Below are 21,117 nucleotides of genomic sequence, written 5' to 3'. Positions count from 1 at the left end.
TGGAGAAGCACCCAGTCATAGTGTAATCTGACTGCCACTGTCTATTTTACATGTGAGTAACATTCACAACCACCAGATGGCAGCATGGTATAGGAACTATTGCCTCTGTACAAGCTACTAAACAAATATATTAATGTCAACACTGTATTTGAGCTTTAAAGACCCATCAAATTAACACATTTCTGAATATTTGCAGTTATGAAACCAAGGTTATATAACTGATATTTGGACAATACAAAAATACTCAATGTGCCTGAATACACACTTGAATCTCCACACAAGTACCCACCATCCATAATAACCCAAGTACTTAACATGTGATTGACTAATCCCTTAAACGCAACAGTGTTTGATTTCCATTATGTGGTTAACACCACAAATGTGGGTCTTTTGACAGGGAAGGACAACTTGTGTGTACCAATGTGGAGCCTGTTGTGACAGGCCAGTGAGAGTAAGGGGGAAAAGAATGAGCTAAAAATCACAAGAATGTGAGAGCAGGGGGGGGGGGGGGGGGGGTAAGGCGAGAGAGAGCGGGGAGACGAGAGCGAGAAAGCGCAGAAGGAATAAGCGGAGGATTGTGGTGGAGTGATAATAAGATGGAGTGTGCCAGTTAGACAGATGGTCCTCGATGCCAGTGTGCAGATTCCTGTCTAAATCCCAGCAGCGCCTCTGGGAAAGAGATGAGCGTTAATTAAAGTGCGATTGCAAACAATCTAGCTAGAAGCCATCTAGCTAGAAGCCTGATGGAGCGCCTTATCTCTGGGGAAGAGAGACCTTTCCCACCATGGCCCCCTTCCTCCCTTAACACACTAACAGCCCTACTGCTGTAGTAGAAGCTGTCTAATAGACCACGCAGTAGACGGAGGTCTCCCTCCACTAGGACTGGGAAATTACAGGGACCGAACGATATTATGGTACTTAGGTGCTGATTATATTTGTATTGCCATTTGATGTTCCAAACATAATGCTGATGTTCCAAACATAATGCTCACTATAGGTCTGCTGCAGAGAGACCACAAGAAAATGAGTTTTGATCAGTCATGGAAATAAGTGCTGAAAACATGTTGGCTCCCTATTTAAAAAGACAGAACAAGCTAGTCGGATGAAAAAAATACCAGGTACAGCCGACTAGCGCTTGCTAACGTTAACTTAAATCCATACTTGGAGTCAAAGTATCAATATAATACATTTCCCAAAATAATATTGATCGCTCTCCCATCAATAACCTCCACCCCCTTTGCCTTCTCTAACTATGTGACTAAGCATCCTTGACGAGTACCTGACCACCATACAGGATAGGCAGTGTGAGAGCTGAGGGAGTAGCCTAAACAGTAAGAAATAGGGAGCGTTTGGGACTGACAGGCTGACACCACCTTACCTCCACCAGCTGCATGAGGTTCTGGAAGAACTCCTCCTCGTCGATGCTGAGCTTGCCGTTGTGGTAGATGATGCGGTAGTGCTCCACCTTACCGTCACAGCTGACACACAGAGTGTAGTCCCCAGGGTAGTTGGTGCTCTCCCTCGCCAGGAACAGACCAGTCTCTGGGGGGTAGAGGAGGAGCTCTGCCTGCTCCCGCGTTATCTTACCATGGAACCATCTGGAGATGGACACGAGAAGGAGAGGAGAGAGGGGGAGGGACAGGACACAGAGATAGGGCCTTAGTGGACTACAGAAAATTACCATACCAAGGTCATTAAAAGGGCAAAAAGACCATTTATAAGTAAATGGGAGATATAATAATAATAATAATAATAATGAGTAGTATTATTATTATTATTGCAAGCATGCAATGTTGGCCATGTAACACACATACAAAGGCCTGTATTAAAAGAGTTGATAAACAGTCAGTCATAGACAAGGTAAAGGGGACAACAGCAGTAGATCAGCATAATGTAAGGCAGTGGCATTTCTAGGCAGTTGTACTTAGAGCAGTGGAGTGACCCTGTCTGTGTCTCAAGGAGCCAGTGAGAAAGTGCCTTGATGTAAACAGGAAACGGCGACAAAAACACACAGGCAGGTAGAGTCTGAAACTGACACAGGCTCTGTAATAACAGGAAAATGCAAAGCAGCACACGGCAGGCAAGACACAGAGCAGGGCCTACCAGACCCCTCTATCACAGAGAGGTGAGACCTCACTGAGGAGGAGGCTTTTAGAGAGAGCAGCATAGAGTCTCATCCCCTCAGAACACAGTCTATGAAACCTGCCCCCGGCTGACCACAAGGCAAGCTGCAGGGCACAGGACTTAAAAAGCTCTCTTAGGGAAAACACACGCGGTTCCCTTCTTTGTTTTAGCTCAAGCTATTAAACACAGCCTCCATCTCACCTCATGTAGAAGATCTACAGGCTTCTACTGGCTTCTAAAAGCCCTTTCTTGGCTTTTACCTTAGGATCATTAATCTCTTATCTGTAGTAGACTAACATAATCCCCCAGCAGTATGGAAACAGGAGCAGCAGGAGGTCCACAGGGGTCTCTCTGGGGGCTGGTGAGTTAAGGGTAATCAAAGTGTGTAATTGATTTACACACTTCCCTCCCTCTGTTGCCCAGCACCGAGACAGAGACAGAGCAGGGCCTGTGCAAAGCGGCTTAAATGCGGAGAGAGGATTGAGTTGATTAGATCAGTGGAGCTGCTTCTCCATGGACAGCAGCCTCCTTAACTCCCATTAATCTGAGAGCAGGCGTCAGTAAGCCAGCAGTCAGCCAGACACTGAGTAACCAACAGCCAAAACACAGGAGGAGCACACAGGATCTACCAGCCAAACATATGACCAACCAGTCAAACACAGGAGGAGCACACAGAAGCAATCAGACCATTTAATGAGGAAGCAGGGCATGTAATATGTCATTTATGTTGCAGTTTGTGCTATTCATTAGTCATTCGATGGGAGAAAGGGAAAACAGGCTGCTAGAAGTAAGGGGAAAATAGAGAAAGGAAGGACAGTGCGGAAGGCGGTAGGAGAGACTGCAGTGAGGAGAGAACTGAGGTCTTTTGCCAGTCTTCTTTAGGGTGGTGCCGTATTTCCCTCATTACCAACAGAGTAGAAGATTACCAGCAGGTGGCAGCAGTGAGCTATGAGGTCAAAGAGCAGCATCTCTCAGGGTGTGTAGACCAACATAACCAAGAACACAGCTGACACTGTTGGTTATATAAGCAAACAGGGAGCGTTTTCCCCAAGACATCTGTTACCAATTCGTAAAAACATAATAACCCCCCTCGGACTCTCGCCACTAACCACCGCTCTCTGAGGGGATCCACAGGGCTGATGCATCATTAGCTGTATTTACATAGAGTTGACTCTCTTACAGCTGAAGGAGAGTATGAGTGCAGTGGACACCACTCAGTCCCTGAACTGGTGACCTCTACTTCATAAGGACAGTAAACCCACCGACTCCCTCTAGCCAGTTCCCTGTCCAGTGGAGTAGCCTTGCCTTTGTCCTTCCTTGTAACACTTGACTGGTCACCCTTCCCCACACTGCTTGAGCTTTCCTCTGCTCAGCTGGGCAGTTAAGCTCAGAAGATGGGGATGGTGGGGGAGAGTCTTCAGTGTGTGTGTGAGACAGAGAGAGACACACACACACACACACATCCCCATCAGTGTGTTTTGGTCCAACACGTTTGAGTGCAGCAACCTCAGCCTTGTCCTGTGTGTGTGTGTGTATGAGAACTCTGATTTCCTCCTGGCCTCCAGTTTTATTCCATTTGCATTAAGTCAAAAAAAAAAAATTATCCCTCTTGAAATAGCTGTCCCTTCAAAGAGCCCGATTCAAATCGCAGCACCAGTTAGCCCCACCCGCAGTGGCAGGCAGCCACCCAGAGAGCAGAGGGGACAGAGAAGCGGCAAACAAATAAATCAATTACCAACGTCTCCTATCAGGCCTTTGTAACACTCGAACTCTAATGAACTAAGCCCCATATTCATACCTTTATTATACAGTGAAACATGGGAACGTCACAGGTAAGGGCATATCCTATGTGACAGATCAGCAAGGTACTCGTGTACTTACGGCATAAGACTGAGTTTCCCCCCCGACTTGACCCCTTCCCTTTTCTGGACATAGTTAGCTGGGATGGTTCCCTCTCTGCCCACTGTGTTCTTCGCTTTGTACCAGTTGGGATCCTGAAATAGCAGCAGAATAACCCTTTAAAACGGTGCCCCCCCCCCCCAACGGGACAGTTGAGCTAACGTAGGCTAATGTGATTAGCATTGAGGCTGTAAGTAAAAACATTTCCCCAGGACATAGACATATCTGATATGGGCAGAAAGCATAAATTCTTGTTCATCTAACTGTCCAATTTACAGTAAAAGAACACCATGCTATTGTTTGAGGAGAGTGCACAATTATGAACATGAAAATGTATTAATAAACCAATTATGCACATTTTGAACAGATATGCAATGGTTCCTTGGATCAGTCTAAAACGTTGCACACACTGCTGCCATCTAGTGGCCAATATCTAAATTGTGCCTGGGCTGTAATAATACATTATGTCCTCCCTTGCATTTCAAAGATGGAACAAAAATAAAACATGATTTTTTTTCTTTGTGTTAACCTTTTACCAGATCTAAAGTGTTATATTCACCTCCATTTATTTCACATTTCCACAAACTTCAAAGTGTTTTCTTTCAGAAATGGTATCAAGAATATGCATCTTTGCTTCAGGTCCTGAGCTACAGGCAGTTACCCAAATCTGTCATTTTAGGTGAAAATTAGAAGAAAAAAAAAGGTCCAATCCTTAAGGTTAACACAGCTGTAGAACTACACAAGTCCAGCACAATAACGGTTTCACACAGTATAGACAGGGGAGCCGTGCTTACCCTGGTGACTCCGATTATGGTCAACACATCTCCTTTACAGAAAGGCAGGTCCTGTTCATTCGTCGACTGGAAGTTGTACTTGGCTACACACTCTGTGCCAGGCAACCATGGCACCTAGGTCACGAGTGAAGAGGAGAGGCGCTGTTAAACACTGAGATTGACTACAGTGAAAGGTTACAGATAGTCATAGCTTGGACAAGTTAATTGCATTTACGCCATTGACACTCCAGGGAGAAATTAAATTGCCATCAGGTTACAGTAACACATTACAATCAAATAACACATTATTACAAGCATATAAAAAGGTCTACTATTCAAAAAGGTAGCTATGCTGGTTTGTCCATATAGCATGTGGGCCTATTCTATAGGCATTAACAGGCTCCCACGTCTAACCGGTGGTGTTGTGGCATCAGTGTTGTAAATAACATACAACCATGACCCCTGTGAAGACGTTATCAGTTAGAGGCAATGACAGTACAAAGCAGGTGTGTGTGAGTGTGTGAGTCAAGGTGCATCCAAAATGGCACCCTATTCCCTCGAGGCTCTGATCATAAGTAGTGCACTATATAGGGAATAGGGTGAGACGCAGCCACTATCCTCATATAACCTGGTGTATTCCTGAAGCAATGCACTACACACAGCTGTGTGTCTGATATCGTTATCAGGACACACATCCCTCGATCATTTCCCGATAGGAGTCAAAGAGAGACGAGTGTCACAGGGGGAGCGATGTGAGAGTTATGTACTGTTGTGTGCCAAAGATTCAAATCATTTGGGTTGATAAGCAAATGTGAAGACGGGGGATGTCAGTCATGCTATGCTGCTGCTGCTGGCAGATGAAAAGCAGAAGCACTAATGTCAGTCAGGAAATATGACACTTCTGAAAGAGGCCTGGCACATTAGAATGTGTGTGTAAGTAGAATGCATGCGTTCTTTAGTGATGCATGGGTTGACTCAAACTGCAGCCCCCGTTGTTATATCTGCAGGGCAGGCGCGTTTAGGGTCATGACATTGTGTGGCTGAAGGGTGGGTGGCGGGTTGAATAAAGAGAAAATACCGTTACTTTATTTTTTATTTTTTTTTAAAGGTATGCAATTTATGTGCAATTTATATCAATAGGCTACATTGATGTTCTTTCATTATTTTAGGCTATATGGCATTAGCATGTCAGCCTGAGCTTTAGGGCCCAGCTGTACACGTGTCAAATAGCCTACACGCCAATCACAAAATACTTTCGAGAACGGGCAGAGAAACTTTGAGTTTAATTCAATAAGAAAAAAGCTGTGAAATGGAGAGTAGAAAATAAAGAGAAGCGAAGGCCAGAAAGGTAATGTTTGGGAAAGATTTGGTGAAGTGGTATAAGGATGATAGCAGTGTTGTGCGATGGATCTGTACAAATTCGACAGTCACAAGATGGGGACATCAAATAGGCCTATGGTACGTCAAGGGAACTGTAGCCTACTGTTCCGATGGGTTAAATGGACACTGAAATCTGGACACTACTACCTTTCATAGCCTTAATATTAACTCCTGCAGAAGCATTTCTTGCAATAAAATTATGCAAATGTTGGCAACGTTTTTACTTAGGAACAGGAGTGGAGAAATCTGATTTTCTTTCAGCGAATGTGCAGTTAGATCACATCTCTACAGGGGGTATATTTATTGCAATCATAAAAGCAGATAGTATGTCAACCACAAATTATGCACCAAGCAGAACTAAATCTGATCAGAAACACAATGGGTCGTATTCATAGCTTTCTATTTCCTTACAACCAGTCAAACTGATGTCATTTGGAAACTTTGCACAGACAATCTTCCCAGTTTTTTTTAGATATAGATAGCGAGATCCATCTCAATTTATTTAATTTCCCCCCCTAACCTGGTCCCTAAATGTATTTTCTCCGCAAAAGAAGCAGGGATGACAGAACTTGACCGATGTCAACTAGATTGAAGCATTCATTCTATCGATTTAAGACATTATGGTGAGCAAGGATTTATTTAGTCTTCTAGGGCAGCGGTTCTCAACTGGTGGGGGGTTATGAGTGGTTCGTACGTGTTATAATTTATGAAGAAATACTCCAGTCTAAACGAAAATGGACAGGTAGAAAGTGTGTAGAAATGAAGACAAACTTATACATTTAAATCGCAGATTTGCTTTTCTTCAACCACATCATTTGCAATATAGAGCTATTAGCAGCACTATTTCGGTTGATTGTGTGGTCTCAAACCAGTGAGATTAACAGTCATCAAGAACATGTGCAAAATGCTATTGGGCCTCAGATTTTCACATATAGTCCGATGGTTGCGGATGGGTTATTAGCAATTGCAAGCAGGGGTGAACAAACAGTTGACTTGTCCACTACTAGCTTGCGTGTGTAGATGTGTTCCTCTCACCTGGATCCCAGACATGGTAAAGGGGGGTGGGGGAGGTGTCCTCAGCAGGTGTCACTGGTCAGCTGGTACCATCAGAGCTGCAGGACAACAGAAGAGAAGATAGTCAGCCAATCACCACGTATTGTGGTTCCCTCTGACAGACTAACACCACACTGGAACAGGATGTATGCTCAGCCTGGTAGACAACCACATGTGGTCTGGTCACTAAGCAAAAGAGACCCAGATTGAAAATGTTACTCTACTTAGTTATGTTAAACAGCTTCAATCTGCAGTTTACTTTGTCAATTCAACTCAGTCGCTGTGAATAAGATTCACATGCAGAGGAAAAATAGCCTACTGTCACTACCTTGTTTTTCGACCAAGGTGCATGAACACTGAAACACAAAATGTTGCAAACACACACTTAAATGTGCTGTTATAGACTGCAATAATAGCCTACGTACTAGAATGAGTGAAATATAGGACAAAACAAAATGACTCCTCTATGCAGATAAGCATTTAAGCGCCAATAATTGTGCCTCTCCACGGTGACCTTCAGAGCAAGGCGAATGCAGGAGAGTTGATCCTCCCAAAGGAAATGTTGCCCACTGCTCTGATGTCTAAAGCTAAACCCACCACTATCTCAGCTCATCTGTGTCAGGCAGGCCTCTGTGCTGCGAGAGCTGAATGATCTACAGTAGTGAGCAGTATGATCTGTTCTGGCTAGATCTAGGCTACAGGTATGAGCAGTATGACCTGTATTGCCTGGATCTAGGCTACAGTAGTGAGCTGTATGATCTGTTTGGCTAGATCTAGGCTACAGTATGCAGGCAGAATACAGCAGATGCCTGGCCTGAAGGGTGTCTCGGTGGTCTATCCCTGAGGATGAGAAAGAGGGGGCAGAGAAAATACTGGAGGCACACAACAAGGCCATACGGTTCATGCTGCATCAGACAAAAGCACACACAGCATGGTAAATTCCCCACATTAGGGCCAGTACAGTAGCTCACAACCTCATCTACCGCGCCTCTCACAACCTCATCTAACGCGCCTCTCACAACCTCATCTAACGCGCCTCTCACTTCAGACCGCCCGAGAACAGGAAGTGAGGGGGAAGTGAGAAGTGGAAGTGGCTGACTTGTATTTTCCCCGATGGCTTGGTGTGGTGGGGGGGGCAATCAGTGCCTCCCACCTCACTACAGACAGAGAAAATAGAGTCCCTGTTACCAGGGACTCTATTTACAGTCAACCTGTTTTAATAGTGCTGCTGTTTTGCTGTTTGTTTTATTTGTTTCACCTTTATTTAACCAGGTAGGATAGTTGAGAATAAGTTCTTATTTGCAACTGCGACCTGGCCAAGATAAAGCATAGTAATTCGACACATAAAACAGAGTTACACATGGAATAAACAAAACATAGTCAATAATACAGTAGAACAAAAGAAAACAAAAAGTCTATATACAGTGAGTGCAAATTAGGTAAGTTAAAGAAATAAATAGGCCATGGTGGCGAAGTAATTACAATATAGCAATTAAACACTGGAATGGTAGATCGGCAGAAGATGAATGTGCAGGTAGAGATACTGGGGTGCAAAGGAGCAAAATAAATACCAGTATGGGGATGAAGTAGGATGGGCTGTTTACAGATAGGCTAAGTACAGGTGCAGTGATCTGTGAAATGCTCTGACAGCTGGTGCTTAAAGCTAGTGAGGGAGATGTGAGTCTCCAGCTTCAAAGATTTTTGCAATTCGTTCCAGTCATGGGCAGCAGAGAACTGGAAGGAAAGACGACCAAAGGAGGAATTGGCTTTGGGGGTGCTGCTACCCACACGAGTGGGTGCTGCTATGGTGACCAGTGAGCTGAGATAAGGCGGGGCTTTACCTAGCAGAGACTTGTAGATAACCTGTAGCCAGTGGGTTTGGCGACAAGTATGAAGCGAGGGCCAACCAACAAGAGCCTACAGGTCGCAATGGTGGGTAGTGTCCAGTCTGTCAATGTTGTGGACAGCAGCCCCCTCCAGCCAGATACTGATTGTAACACAGTGCTTTCGGAACTCCATAAATGTACTGTAGAATTCTAGTGCTATTAAATGACGCATGTCCAGAAGGCCTGGGTGGGCTGGCTGGCCTCATCCATACAACCACTACAGTGTATCAATGGCCTCACAGCACAGCACTGCTAGTTCTACATCCTGTTCTAAAACAGGAAGTTGGCTAATTGCAGACTGCTGCAGACCTGTATGCAAACTGACAGAGCCAAATATAGCAGCTCTGGTATACCCAGAGGCCACCCACTTTTCTATTTGCCATTCTTAGTGTCAGTCAGTGCAAAGGGAAAGCATCACAACAAAAACATGTTGTTTTTAATAATAAATACGCATCTCTAATCTAGCCTACTTCCATCGTCCTCTAAGAGGGACTGAATATCCTCCTCACTTCAGTGTCAGTCAGCATATGTGTGTGAAACAGCCATATGCCATCATCCATGGCTCCTATAGTGCTGGTGAAAGGAGATGATTCTACACAGAGCCGGTGAGAAAATCCAGGCAAGGTTTCGGAACCAAGGTAGGAAGGCGGATTACGTCTGAGAAATGAGCTCAACTCCAGCAGCAGTGCTGACGTACTGAGGTCAAAGACAGAGCTGCTTAGAGCCCACTCAGCAAATCAAGTTCACTGAAGGTGCATACACACACACACACAGCCATGTGAGTAATGCTCTATACCTCAGAGCGTAATCTCCTCCTTTCTCACTCATCCTCTCTATTCTTTTCAGTTCTCGCAGGCTCCCTGCTGATATCGCTACCATGGAAATCCACCAAGTGATGTAACACACTATAAAACCATGATAACTACCTCTTCATATAGTAGAATTCTCCTTCCTCTGCTGAGTTCAATGACAGTCATTAGGTGCTCCATTTAGGCTACATTCACACTAGGTCTACATCAATTCATTCACAGAGCCAAGAAATACTGCTGAGAAAGAGACAGCGTACTACAGACAACCATAAATAAACTCCATTTTACAAGCACAGCGCTCTGCTGAGGTATCTAGTTGGAAAAACTTTACACCACTCTCCAGTTAGTGTAGTGTAAAAAACACTTCTCTGAAAGGAAAACCATCCATCCAAAACCTCTCAGTACTCCTCTCTAGCCATCTAGTGTTGAATGAACACGGACATAGTATCCACAGCAAATCTATTATTTCTACCATGTCATGCTTGTGTAGTCAACAAGCACTAAGCAAGTAGCTAAGGTATATATGTTTGCCAGAAAAGCCTCCACAGATGGATAGCATTGCATCAGCTTCATGTGAAGTCTTCAGGTGGAGAGAGATCATTCTGCTTGTGCAGTCAGCATGCTACAGATTGTTTTCCTGTGCTGGCTGAACTCTCCATGGCTGCAGCTGGGCGGAAGTGGACAGTAATTCACTTTCAAAAACAACCACACAATCATGATTAGGCCTACAGTATGTAACAACTATGCCAGTGAGAGACAGAGTGTTGCGTATGTACCACATTGTGAAAACTCTATTCTGTGTAGTAAGCTAATGTTTCTCAACAGCATATACATGACAGGTTGCTCCAGGTAGAAATGGATGGTGTACAGAGTTCACATTTCAGAACTCAACTACTTTACATGACCTGAGTGTCTGGCAGTGGCGGTCGGTGCCGTTCAAGATTAGGGAGGAACATTTGTTTTTACTGAGCATGGCCTTATTTATATTAAAGCATATTGGCTGACTGTCCTTCGTATTCCATATCAACATAACGTCGATAGGTTTAGGCTACTAAATGATACTCTAAATGTACCTTTTACCTATCACGAGGTTGCTACAACGTAGCCTACAAATGAAAGTTTATAACATAGGTGCACAGGTCAAGAGACAAAATTGGAGTAATCAAGGTGAGACAGTGACACGTTCAATACCGCCTTGAACACTCATTAGTCGAAACAGTTGAAATGAAAACAAATCACTTTCTATTGGACAAATTCAGGTAGGTCCCTCCCAGTTTCATTCAGTTTGCTTCTATTTAAGAAATGTTTGCAACATAATTGGCAGAATGAATACACCCCTTTAGGACCTTTTGGTCCTTTAAAAACCTGCTGTATGTTAAATTGTGTGCGATAGTTGGAAAATGACTCTGGATGACAATGTTTTCCAAAATAATTTAAATCCACTTAGTTTCCTTGCCACAATACTAATGATATCTAAATACTTGTATCATCCCAGCCCTAGTTGTAAACATATTAACGTTATAGTCAACCAAATAGAACTTAACTGTTAGTAATCCCACAGTCAAATCCAAGTGGACAATCACACAGTACAATGTACAACAAGCAGTTACACCGGCAGGCCCCGGTGGCAATAAAACCAAAAGCTTACCTTGGCTTCACTTGGAAGAGTTGCCGTGTTGGATAGCCTTGGCCATCTAGCAAACATAAATAGCATTCCTCTCAGAATCAGGTTGTTGAGTTGATTTAATTAAACTGCAATAGTCGGTAAACTAAGAAATATATAGCTAGCACTCCCTCTCCCTGCCTCTTCTCCTTAATTTGAAGAAATTAATTTGTTCAAAACTGTTCAACTATCATCTTTGAGTCAACTACTCACCAGAATTGATGCACTACAGTGCTAGATTGCAAGCATAAGCTATAGCTGTACTAGATTCATAACCTGGTACTTTGATTGGATGGACAAGAAGTTAACTTGACTAGGGTAGGGGGCAGCATTTGGAATTTTGGATGAAAAGCAAGCCCAAATTAAACTGCCTGCTACTCAGGCCCAGAAGATAGGATATGTATATAATTAGTGGATTTGGATAGAAAACACTAAAGTTTCCAAAACTGTTAAAATAATGCCTGTGATTATAACGAACTGATATGGCAGGTGAAAACCCGAGGAAAAGCCAACCCGGAAGTACTATTATTTTGAAAGGCTGATTTTCTATTGAAAGCCTATCCACCATACAAAGACTTAGGACCCAGTTCACGAGCTCTGTGGCTTTCTCTACATGTGGCCAGTCTTCAGGCATTGTTTCAGGCTTTTACTCTGAAAAATGGAGGGAGATACAGCACTTTCAATCAGTGGCCAGTGGAAATTTCCATTCATCAGCCATACGCCTGATCGGGAACACGCCTTGGTTTCTCCTTTCCTATTGACAAAGCTTTTGTCCGGTTGAAATAGATTATTTATGACAAAAACAACCAGAGGATTGATTTTAAACATCGTTTGGCACGTTTCTACTAACTTTTATTGTACTTAAAAAATAAACTTTTCATCTGGACTTATTAGTGCATGCGCCTTAAGCATTCGGATCACTGGACAAAACGCGGGGAAAAAAAGGTAGGTATTTGGTCATAAAGAGGGACATTATCGAACAAAACAAACATTTGTCTAACTTTGAAACCTGGGAGTGCCACCAGATGAAGATCAAAGTTAAGTGATTAATTTTAATGCTATTTCTGACTTGTGACACTCTCCTTGGCTGGAAAATGGCTGTATGGGTTTCTGTGGATAGGTGCAGACCTAACATAATCGCAAAGTGTGCTTTCTCTGTAAAGCCTTTTTGAAATCGGACACAGCGGTTGCATTAAGGAGAAGTTTCTTTATTTGTATGTTTAACACTTGTATCGTTTATCAATGTTAATGATGATTATTTCTGTAATTTGATGTGGCTCTCTGCACTTTCACCGGATGTTTGTTTGAGACAATGCATTTCTGACCATAACGCACCAATGTAAACTGAGATTTTTGGATATAAATATTAACTTTATTGAACAAAACATGTATTGTGTAACATGAAGTCCTGAGTGCCATCCGATGAAATTCAAAGGTTAGTGAGTAATTCTCTCTCCATTTCTGCTTTTTGTGACTCCTCTCTTTGGCTGGAAAAATGGCTGTATGGTTCTGTGACTAGGTGCTGACCTAACAATCGCATGGTGTGCTTTCGCAGTAAAGCCTTTTTGAAATCGGACACTGGTTAGATTTACAAGAAGTTTCTTTAAAATGGTGGATAATACTTGTATGTTTGAGGAATTTTTATTATGGGATCTCTGTTTTGAATTTGGCACCCTGCAATTTCACTGGCTGTTGCCGAGGTGGGACGCTAGCTTGTACCAGAGAGGTTAATTCATACTGCAAGGGGTCTGATCGCTTGGATGACTTCCTTCAGAAGTCATAATTACTGTGAAAGTCCATGGAAGGGGATGAGAACCATGAGCCTACTAGTTGTTCAAGTCAGAGTAGCCAGAGGAGGATTGAAAACAGCTGTCCTCCAGCTACACCATTGTGCTACCATAGAGGGTGCTGTTGAGGCTACTGTAGAAATTAATTGCAACAGTGTTTTTTAATCAATTATTTGGTGACATGTTGATATTATGTTGGGAGGAGTTTCATGGTAGGCTCAGAGGTTGCAGGTGTGTGTGCTGGGCCTGTAGCACAGAGTTTGTATTGTAGAGTTTACTGGCAGCAAAGAAAGATATGGGGAGAAATATGGAAATGTGACCTCCTGACTATGCAAATACAGAGCAACAGCTCACACTACAGTACAGTGGAGTGGTCCGATGTTGACGAGACAACAAGTGCATAACTGTCCACAACAGATCACTCAATAGTTAAGTTTTGAATGTGAAAAATTCTTTACACTATTGATTAGCCTAACCACACCAAAATCACAATATAGGTCAACTAAAAAACATTGTCATTGCACAGAGTATGGATATCACAAGTGAGATGTCATTAGTCTCTGCACAGAAGCATAGTGTAAACAATCCTATGGTGAGAAGCACAGTGAGTCCAGTGTCGTGACTAGTGTCCTCACAGCATCTACTTTCTACTAGCCTCAGCCTAACTGAGTGAGGAGAACTGAACATGGACCCTCCCTTGCAGAGCAGAGTGCACAGTGAAAGTTTGAGGCATTGTGCTCTGTTATGAGTGTTGGCGGTTCTAAAGCAGGGCACTGACAGACAGTATCAGGGTGCTAAACTGCTCCAGTCAGACAAAGCACAGGCCTGGCTGTCACGGTGTTGTCTGCTGCCTCCCTCCTAGTGTCCCTAGTAGCAGGAACCAGGAAGTGGGCTACAATTAGTGTTAGCGCAGTGAGACACGATGTGCCCTGAGATAAAGCAGCCTCGCTCCCAGAGTCTAATAAGCCCTTCTGTTCTTTTCATCTGTGTCTGCCCTAACCCTGTGTCCCACTGCCCCAGTAGCATAGAGAGAACAGACAAATGGCACAACGTGAGCTCATGAGTAACATGGCACAAGCATTTCGCTACACTCGCATTAACATCTGCTAACCATGTGTATGTGATAAATAACATTTTATTTGACTTCCACGACAGGACCAGGTCAGCACCCCTAGCACAGAGAAGACAGACACAGGTGACTCCGAATATCTCACATGGCAATTTATCTAGCAAAATACTGTTTTAAATGCTGGCAAGCTTCCTCAGGGTAGGTGTTTGCCAATGTCTACATAAAGGCACCACAAGGGACACACTATACTTACAACTGGGTTAGTTTCAGTATACACATAGAATACACAAGCCTTTGATTGTGGGGAATACAGAAAGCTAAAAGTGGAACAAGCGCAACAGCGAGAAGAGAATGAAATTATCAGCCTAGATCTGAATTCCTCTGTTCAAGAGTCATGTGGAGCAGCTATGGGAGGAGAAATCCATCTGAGGGAGAGAAAGGAAAATACAGAGGAAAATATGGTAGAGAGCGAGCGAGGGGCCTTCAGGAAAAGAGACAAAATAGAAAGAGAGGGAGGTATGTGGGCATCCCTTCGTAGTGCTCCCCTCCACCTCATTAAACAGAGCACGTTTGGCTCTGCCATCTGCTGCACGCCACCTTTCCATCACTCAATTCTCTCTGTTTTTAGACATGGTCCGTTCTTCACAGTCCCACTGAAACGGCTGGACCCATCTGTTGTTTATCTTGTTCTCCTACTCTTAGTTTCAGGGGGATAGACAGATGAACAACAGGCTGACTACATGTGAGAGGAGAGGTAGAGAGCAGGAGAGAGAACTCGTGTTCAAACTGCCGAGGTCCTGACCGGACCACTTCAGTCTTCAGCTCAACTGTCAGCCTGGCCTGACCGGATCTCATCGAGGCCCATCAGTACTCTAGGCTACGTATTCCAAACCCATACAGATACTCACCACTAGACCTACACCATATTACTATTACCCAACAGATTGAAGGTTGAGACAGTACAAGAGGGCTGATGCTTTTCTTGTGGCCATCTGAGCGTGAGACCTACTCAGCATATAGCCTAGGCCTAAGGTACTGTAGTTGTATTAAAGGCCTAAGGTACTGTAGTTGTATTAAAAAGGCCCAGAGCAGCCATTTGTATCTCCATATCAAAATCATTTCTGGGTAACAATTAAATACCTTACTGTGATTATTTTTGACCATTGTGTTTGAAAACAAACAATTTCTCAAGCAAACTTTTGCTAGAACTGTCGGGAGTATTCCGAGTGGGGAGGGAAAAACAAAACTAGCTGTTACTGGCTGAGAGGTTTGGAATGCTTTCTTACTGGTCTATTAACTACTTTACTGCCTGGTGATGTCACCAGGCAGGCCAAAACTCCATCCCATCAAAACCGACAGACATGTAGGCGGTATTTCCAAACAGCTCTTACACTAAAAAGGACATTCACCATTTTAGTATTACTCCAACCTCAGTGTGGAAATACAGTAGATACAGTTGAATTCGGAAGTTTACATACACTTAGGTTGGAGTCATTAAAACTTGTTTTTCAACCACTCCAAACATTTCTTGTTAAACTGTAGTTTTGGCAAGTTGGTTCGGACATCTACTTTGTGCATGACAAGTCATTTTTCCAACAATTGTTTACAGACAGATTATTTCACTTATAATTCATTGTCACAATTCCAGTGGGTCAGAAGTTTACATACACTAAGTTGACTGGGCCTTTAAACAGCTTGAAAAAATCCAGAAAATGTCATACTATAGAAGCTTCTGATTGACTCAAATGATGTCAATTAGTCTGTTGGAGGTGTACCTGTGGATGTATTTCAAGACCTACCTTCAAACTCAGTGCCTCTTTGCTTGACATCATGGGAAAAATCAAAAGAAAATCAGCCAAGACTTCAGAATTAAAAAAAAAATAATAATATTAATAATAATAGTAGACCTTCACAAGTCTGGTTCATTCTTGGGAGCAATTTCATATGTACAAACAATAGTACGCAAGTATAAACACCATGGGACCACGCAGCCGTCATACCGCTCAGGAAGGAGACACGTTCTGTCTCCTAGAGATTAACGTACATTGGTGCAAAAATCAATCCCAGAACAGCAAAGGACCTTGTGAAGATGGAGGAAACAGGTACAAAAGTATCTATATCCACATAACCTGAAAGGCCACTCAGCAAGGAAGAAGCCACTGCTCCAAAACCGCCATAAAAAAGCCAGACCAAGGTCTGCAACTGCACGTAAGGATAAAGATCGTACTTTTGAGAAATGTCCTCTGGTCTGATGAAACAAACATTGAACCGATTGGCCATAATGACCATCATTATGTTCGGAGGAAAGAGAGGGAGGCTTGCAAGCCGAAGAGCACTGTCAGCCTGGCGGGGGTGCTTTGTTGCAGGAGGGACTGGTGCACTTCACAAAATAGATGACATCATGAGGTAGGAAAATTATGCGGATGTATTGAAGCAACATCTCAAGACATCAAGTTAAAGCTTGGTCGCAAGTTGGTCTTCCAAATGGACAATGACCCCAAGCATACTTCCAAAGTTGTGGCAAAATGTCTTGAGGACGACAAAGTCAAGGTATTGGAGTGGCCATCACAAAGCCCTGACCTCAATCCTATAGAGAATTTGTGGGCAGAACTGAAAGTGTGTGCGAGCAAGGAGGCCTACAAACCTGACTCAGTTACACCAGCTCTGTCAGGAGGAATAGCCAAAATTCACCCAACTTATGGAAGGTAACTTGTGGCAGGTAACCCGAAACATTTGACCGAAGTTAAACAATTTAAAAGGCAATGCTACCAAATACTAATTGAGTGCGTGTAAACTTCTGACCCACTGGGAATGTGATGAAAGAAATAAAAAACATTCTCTACTATTATTCTGACATTTCACGTTCTTAAAATAAAGTGGTGATCCTAACTGACCTAAGACAAGGAACTAGGATTAAATGTCCTGAATTGTGAAACACTTTAGCCAAATACATTTTAAACTCAGTTTATGTAAACTTCCAACTATATAATACAGCAAAAGCATGTTTATGACTGCACTGGGCATTTAGTACCTCCAATATAACACCATAAACTCTAAGGCTGGGAATTGCCATGGAACTCACAATATTATCATGATACTTAGGTGCTGATGTGGTATGTATTACGATTCTATATGTATTGCAATTCAATAGTGCGATATGATGTTCCAAACATATTGCTCACTGCTGCAGAGAAACAAGAGACTGCCTGAGACAAGGTTTTGATCGGTCATGGAAATACAAGTGCTGAAAACATGTTGATTCCCAATTTTAAAATATTATGGAGAACAAGCCATAGGATTCAACATACCGGAGTTTTGGCGGAGGTACAGCCGACTAGCTCTACCTTGCAAATAAAATATTTTTTTTGCATTATTTATTTAGCCTAGGCTACACACACGGCATCAAAGTATCAAAATATCATCCAAAATAATATTGTGATAAGCAGCTGTATATCAACCCGCCCCCCCCATCACTAATAAATTCCCCATCCTCTATTCCATTTGTAGAAAAACATGGTGTGGAGTGAGAGTGTCAGAAAGTCTCACAGGAATGATAGGTAGGCAGCAGTATGCACTTGAGTTCAGTACAGTATGTCATGCAGAAGAAATGGAGGGGGTTGATCTGAGTGAATGTGTAGCCTATTTTGACAGCACGTCATAAAGGTGAAGGCAGCAAGAAACCCCTTCCCTTCAGAAGCTGCAGACGAGAGAGAAAGAGAGCGAGTGCGACCGTCTATTGTGTTAGCAGCCAGAGCAGCCGCAGAGCCAGAGCAGCTCTCTTAGCTGTTGTCTCAATCTCAGCACATGCAGGCAATTTGCTAATCTCATTCTATTTATAGCCTCTGCATATCCAGGCAAAGTGAGACTGCATTCCTTTTCATAATTTCATACATTAGGTGTGTGTGTGCGCGTACATGAGGGGATTCTCTCCACCCACAGACTGTCAGAGATGCTACAAAGGAAATTCTTCTGGGGAAGGTGGGCAGACAGTTGGAGGGGGTGGGGGCTGAAACCCCTAGTTGTCAAGCAGCATGGAGGCCGAGGGGAGGAATGCACGCTAAGGAGAGGAGTGGGTGACGGAGTTCCTTGAACAGAGACAAATCGAGGCAGAAGGAGCTTGAGCCATGAAAGGGGATTTGGGAGGCTGAGACAGTGTGAAAGCGAGTGAGATAGAAATGACTGCGCTCGGTCCTGACAGCAGGGTATCGGCACTAGCAGCCAAATAGACTGATGCAGTGTCTTAAACACGCAGAGAAGCAGTCTGCCTGCCTCAGTCAATGTGCCTCATTGCACTGCACAGCTCCCCACTCCGTCTACAGGAGAAGCCAGAGTAATAGGTGACAAAGAGCCTCATCACACACAGCAATGAGAGGGTTTAGCAGAGCAGGGTCCTGGTACAACAACATAAAATCACTCATCTCCAACTGACAGACTGTGTTGTGTTCCTGGTTCGAGCCCAGGGAGGAGCGAGGAGAGGAATGGAAGCTGTTACACTGGCAATACTAAAGTGCCTATAAGAACATCCAAGGTTAATGAAATGCAAAATGGTATAGAGGGGAATAGTCCTATAATAACAACTACAACCTAAAACTTCTTACCTGGGAATATTGAAGACTCATGTTAAAAGGAACCACCAGCTTTCATATGTTCTCATGTTCTGAGCAAGGAACTGAAACGTTAGCTTTCTTACATGGCACATATTGCACTTTTACTTTCTTCTCCAACATGTTGTTTTCACATTATTTAAACCAAATTGAACATGTTTCATTATTTATTTGAGGCTAAATTGAATTTATTGATGTATTATATTAAGTTAAAATAAGTGTTCATTCAGTATTGTTGTAATTGTCATTATTACAACAACAAAAAAATAAATAATAAAAAATAATAAAAATAATCGATATCGGCTTTTAAATGGTCCTCCAATAAATCGGTATCGGCGTTGAAAAATCATAATCGGTCGACCTCTAGTAGAGAGTGCATACATTTTCTGTACTGGTCCCGTGAGAGTTGTTTCACTCAGACACTAAACATGAACAATGGAGCCACACCACGCGGCCATCGGACCCTACTGTACACCAGCCAGCACTGCGAATAATGAATCCCTAAACAGACTTCCATTAGCTCCCTCGACAGAGACTCACATGCACGCTTACACTGAGTGGAATTAAATTATCTTCCTCATATATCTTCTTTAAAAAGACAGACTAGGCTCTTGATCAGATAAAAGGAAATTGTGGTAGGCTACAATACATCTAATATAAATCTTTGTGAGACAAAGAATGTCAATAAAGATATTCAACAAATTAAAATTTAGAATAAACAAACATGCTTCATTGTAATTAAGGCAACGCATTCTTGATAGGGAAATGAAAGCGGTCATATGGTGCAGACATTAGGGTTTAGTGAGTGCAAGACTGCAAGTCCTTGAGCTCCAGGTCAGGACAGTGTGCTGAAGTGTGTTATATCTCCTCTAGTCTCTACATATGGCCTAGATTCACCCAGCCCACATCAAGTCAGATCACACGCAACATACTGTCACACAGCCAGAAAGATGCACACAAAGATATACCAGAACAGGCACGCGAGCATCATATGCGTTGGTATTCAGTTATTTTCTTAATACCGACTTTGTATGAACAGAGCTCATCTCAGAAGCAAACCATTCATCATTACTGATATAAAGAATCCTTCTCTCAATAACATAATACCACACGGGGCTGCATGCAGTCTCCTCACACAGATGTGCCAAGACACCAAGCAATGTGTGGACAAGTCTTCATTTGAATGTCAAGCAACCAACATTAACAAATTTAAAAATATTAGGGGGAAAAAGCAAGCAGATGTCTCAATGCTCAAGGGGGTGAAGACAGGTAGGGTTGGAGAAAACTTAAAACATGCCCAAAGGTGGTAAAATGAAAGCCATCTTATCCTACACCCACTGACTGTATTAAAGTGACTTGAGTGGCAGGCAGAATTGATCCCATTAGGAGAAGAGGGATAGGCTACATGAGATTCCCCAGGCTGAGAAATTGAGTGTATGCTTCACTGAGAGGCCTGTTTTTGTCTGACCTGCATAAAGAGGCCATCAGAGAAGGTGTGTGTGAAAATCTGAGATCATAAGCCTCGTGAGAGATGCTTAGAGAGGATTTCTGCAAAGTAACCTGCAAATGTTTGCAGAGGCAGCAGTTGCAGGCAGCCCTGTGGAACAGAGAGCATAGAGACAAGGCCAACAGGTTGTTTATGACTGTACAATAGTCTCACATACTGTGGGTGAAGATAACCTCATGCACAAACACTGGTCCAGACTTAAAATAAATACAGGCCATTGGCATTTCCATGTCTACAATGGAACCATAGCTAGACTGTTAGCTATGTGCTTTGCAATGCATGACAGCTCAAGACAAAGCATTGCACTGCAGTTAAATGAAATACAAATCACATACACATTGTTGGCAGATTTTTTAACTTAACTCACTTGCATAGATAAAGGTTAAGAACAAATTCTTAGTTACTGTGAGTATAGCGAAATGCTTATGCTTCTAGATCCGAAAGTGCAGCAGTAACTAACATGTAATATCAACAATTCCACAACAAAACCTAATACACACAATCTAGTAAAGGAATGGGATAAGAATATATAAATATATGGATGAGGTAGTGAGTGCGGCTAT

The 21,117-nt window shown here is 42.9% G+C and overlaps 1 protein-coding gene across 5 annotated transcripts in view; it reads right to left on the bottom strand.

The window, feature by feature from the left end:
- LOC139384737 (tyrosine-protein kinase CSK) overlaps window positions 1-21,117 on the bottom strand; it is a 36,402-nt gene that overhangs the window by 4,792 nt on the left and 10,493 nt on the right. For 4 of the 5 annotated variants that reach the window (XM_071129601.1, XM_071129600.1, XM_071129602.1 and 1 more), the window contains 4 exons: window positions 7,212-7,288; window positions 4,818-4,931; window positions 4,006-4,118; window positions 1,379-1,598 (listed from right to left, as the gene is read on the bottom strand). In XM_071129601.1, coding sequence (XP_070985702.1) covers window positions 1,379-1,598; window positions 4,006-4,118; window positions 4,818-4,931; window positions 7,212-7,226 — 462 coding nt within the window. In that variant the 5' untranslated portion in view covers window positions 7,227-7,288. Of the gene's footprint in view, window positions 1-1,378; window positions 1,599-4,005; window positions 4,119-4,582; window positions 4,680-4,817; window positions 4,932-7,211; window positions 7,289-21,117 lie in introns of those variants that run through there. The other variant, XM_071129604.1, reaches the window with a different exon arrangement.

Source organism: Oncorhynchus clarkii, chromosome 26 (assembly GCF_045791955.1).
Source record: "Oncorhynchus clarkii lewisi isolate Uvic-CL-2024 chromosome 26, UVic_Ocla_1.0, whole genome shotgun sequence".
Taxonomy (NCBI): Eukaryota; Metazoa; Chordata; class Actinopteri; order Salmoniformes; family Salmonidae; genus Oncorhynchus; species Oncorhynchus clarkii.
This window is presented reverse-complemented; position numbering and strand designations above follow the sequence as displayed.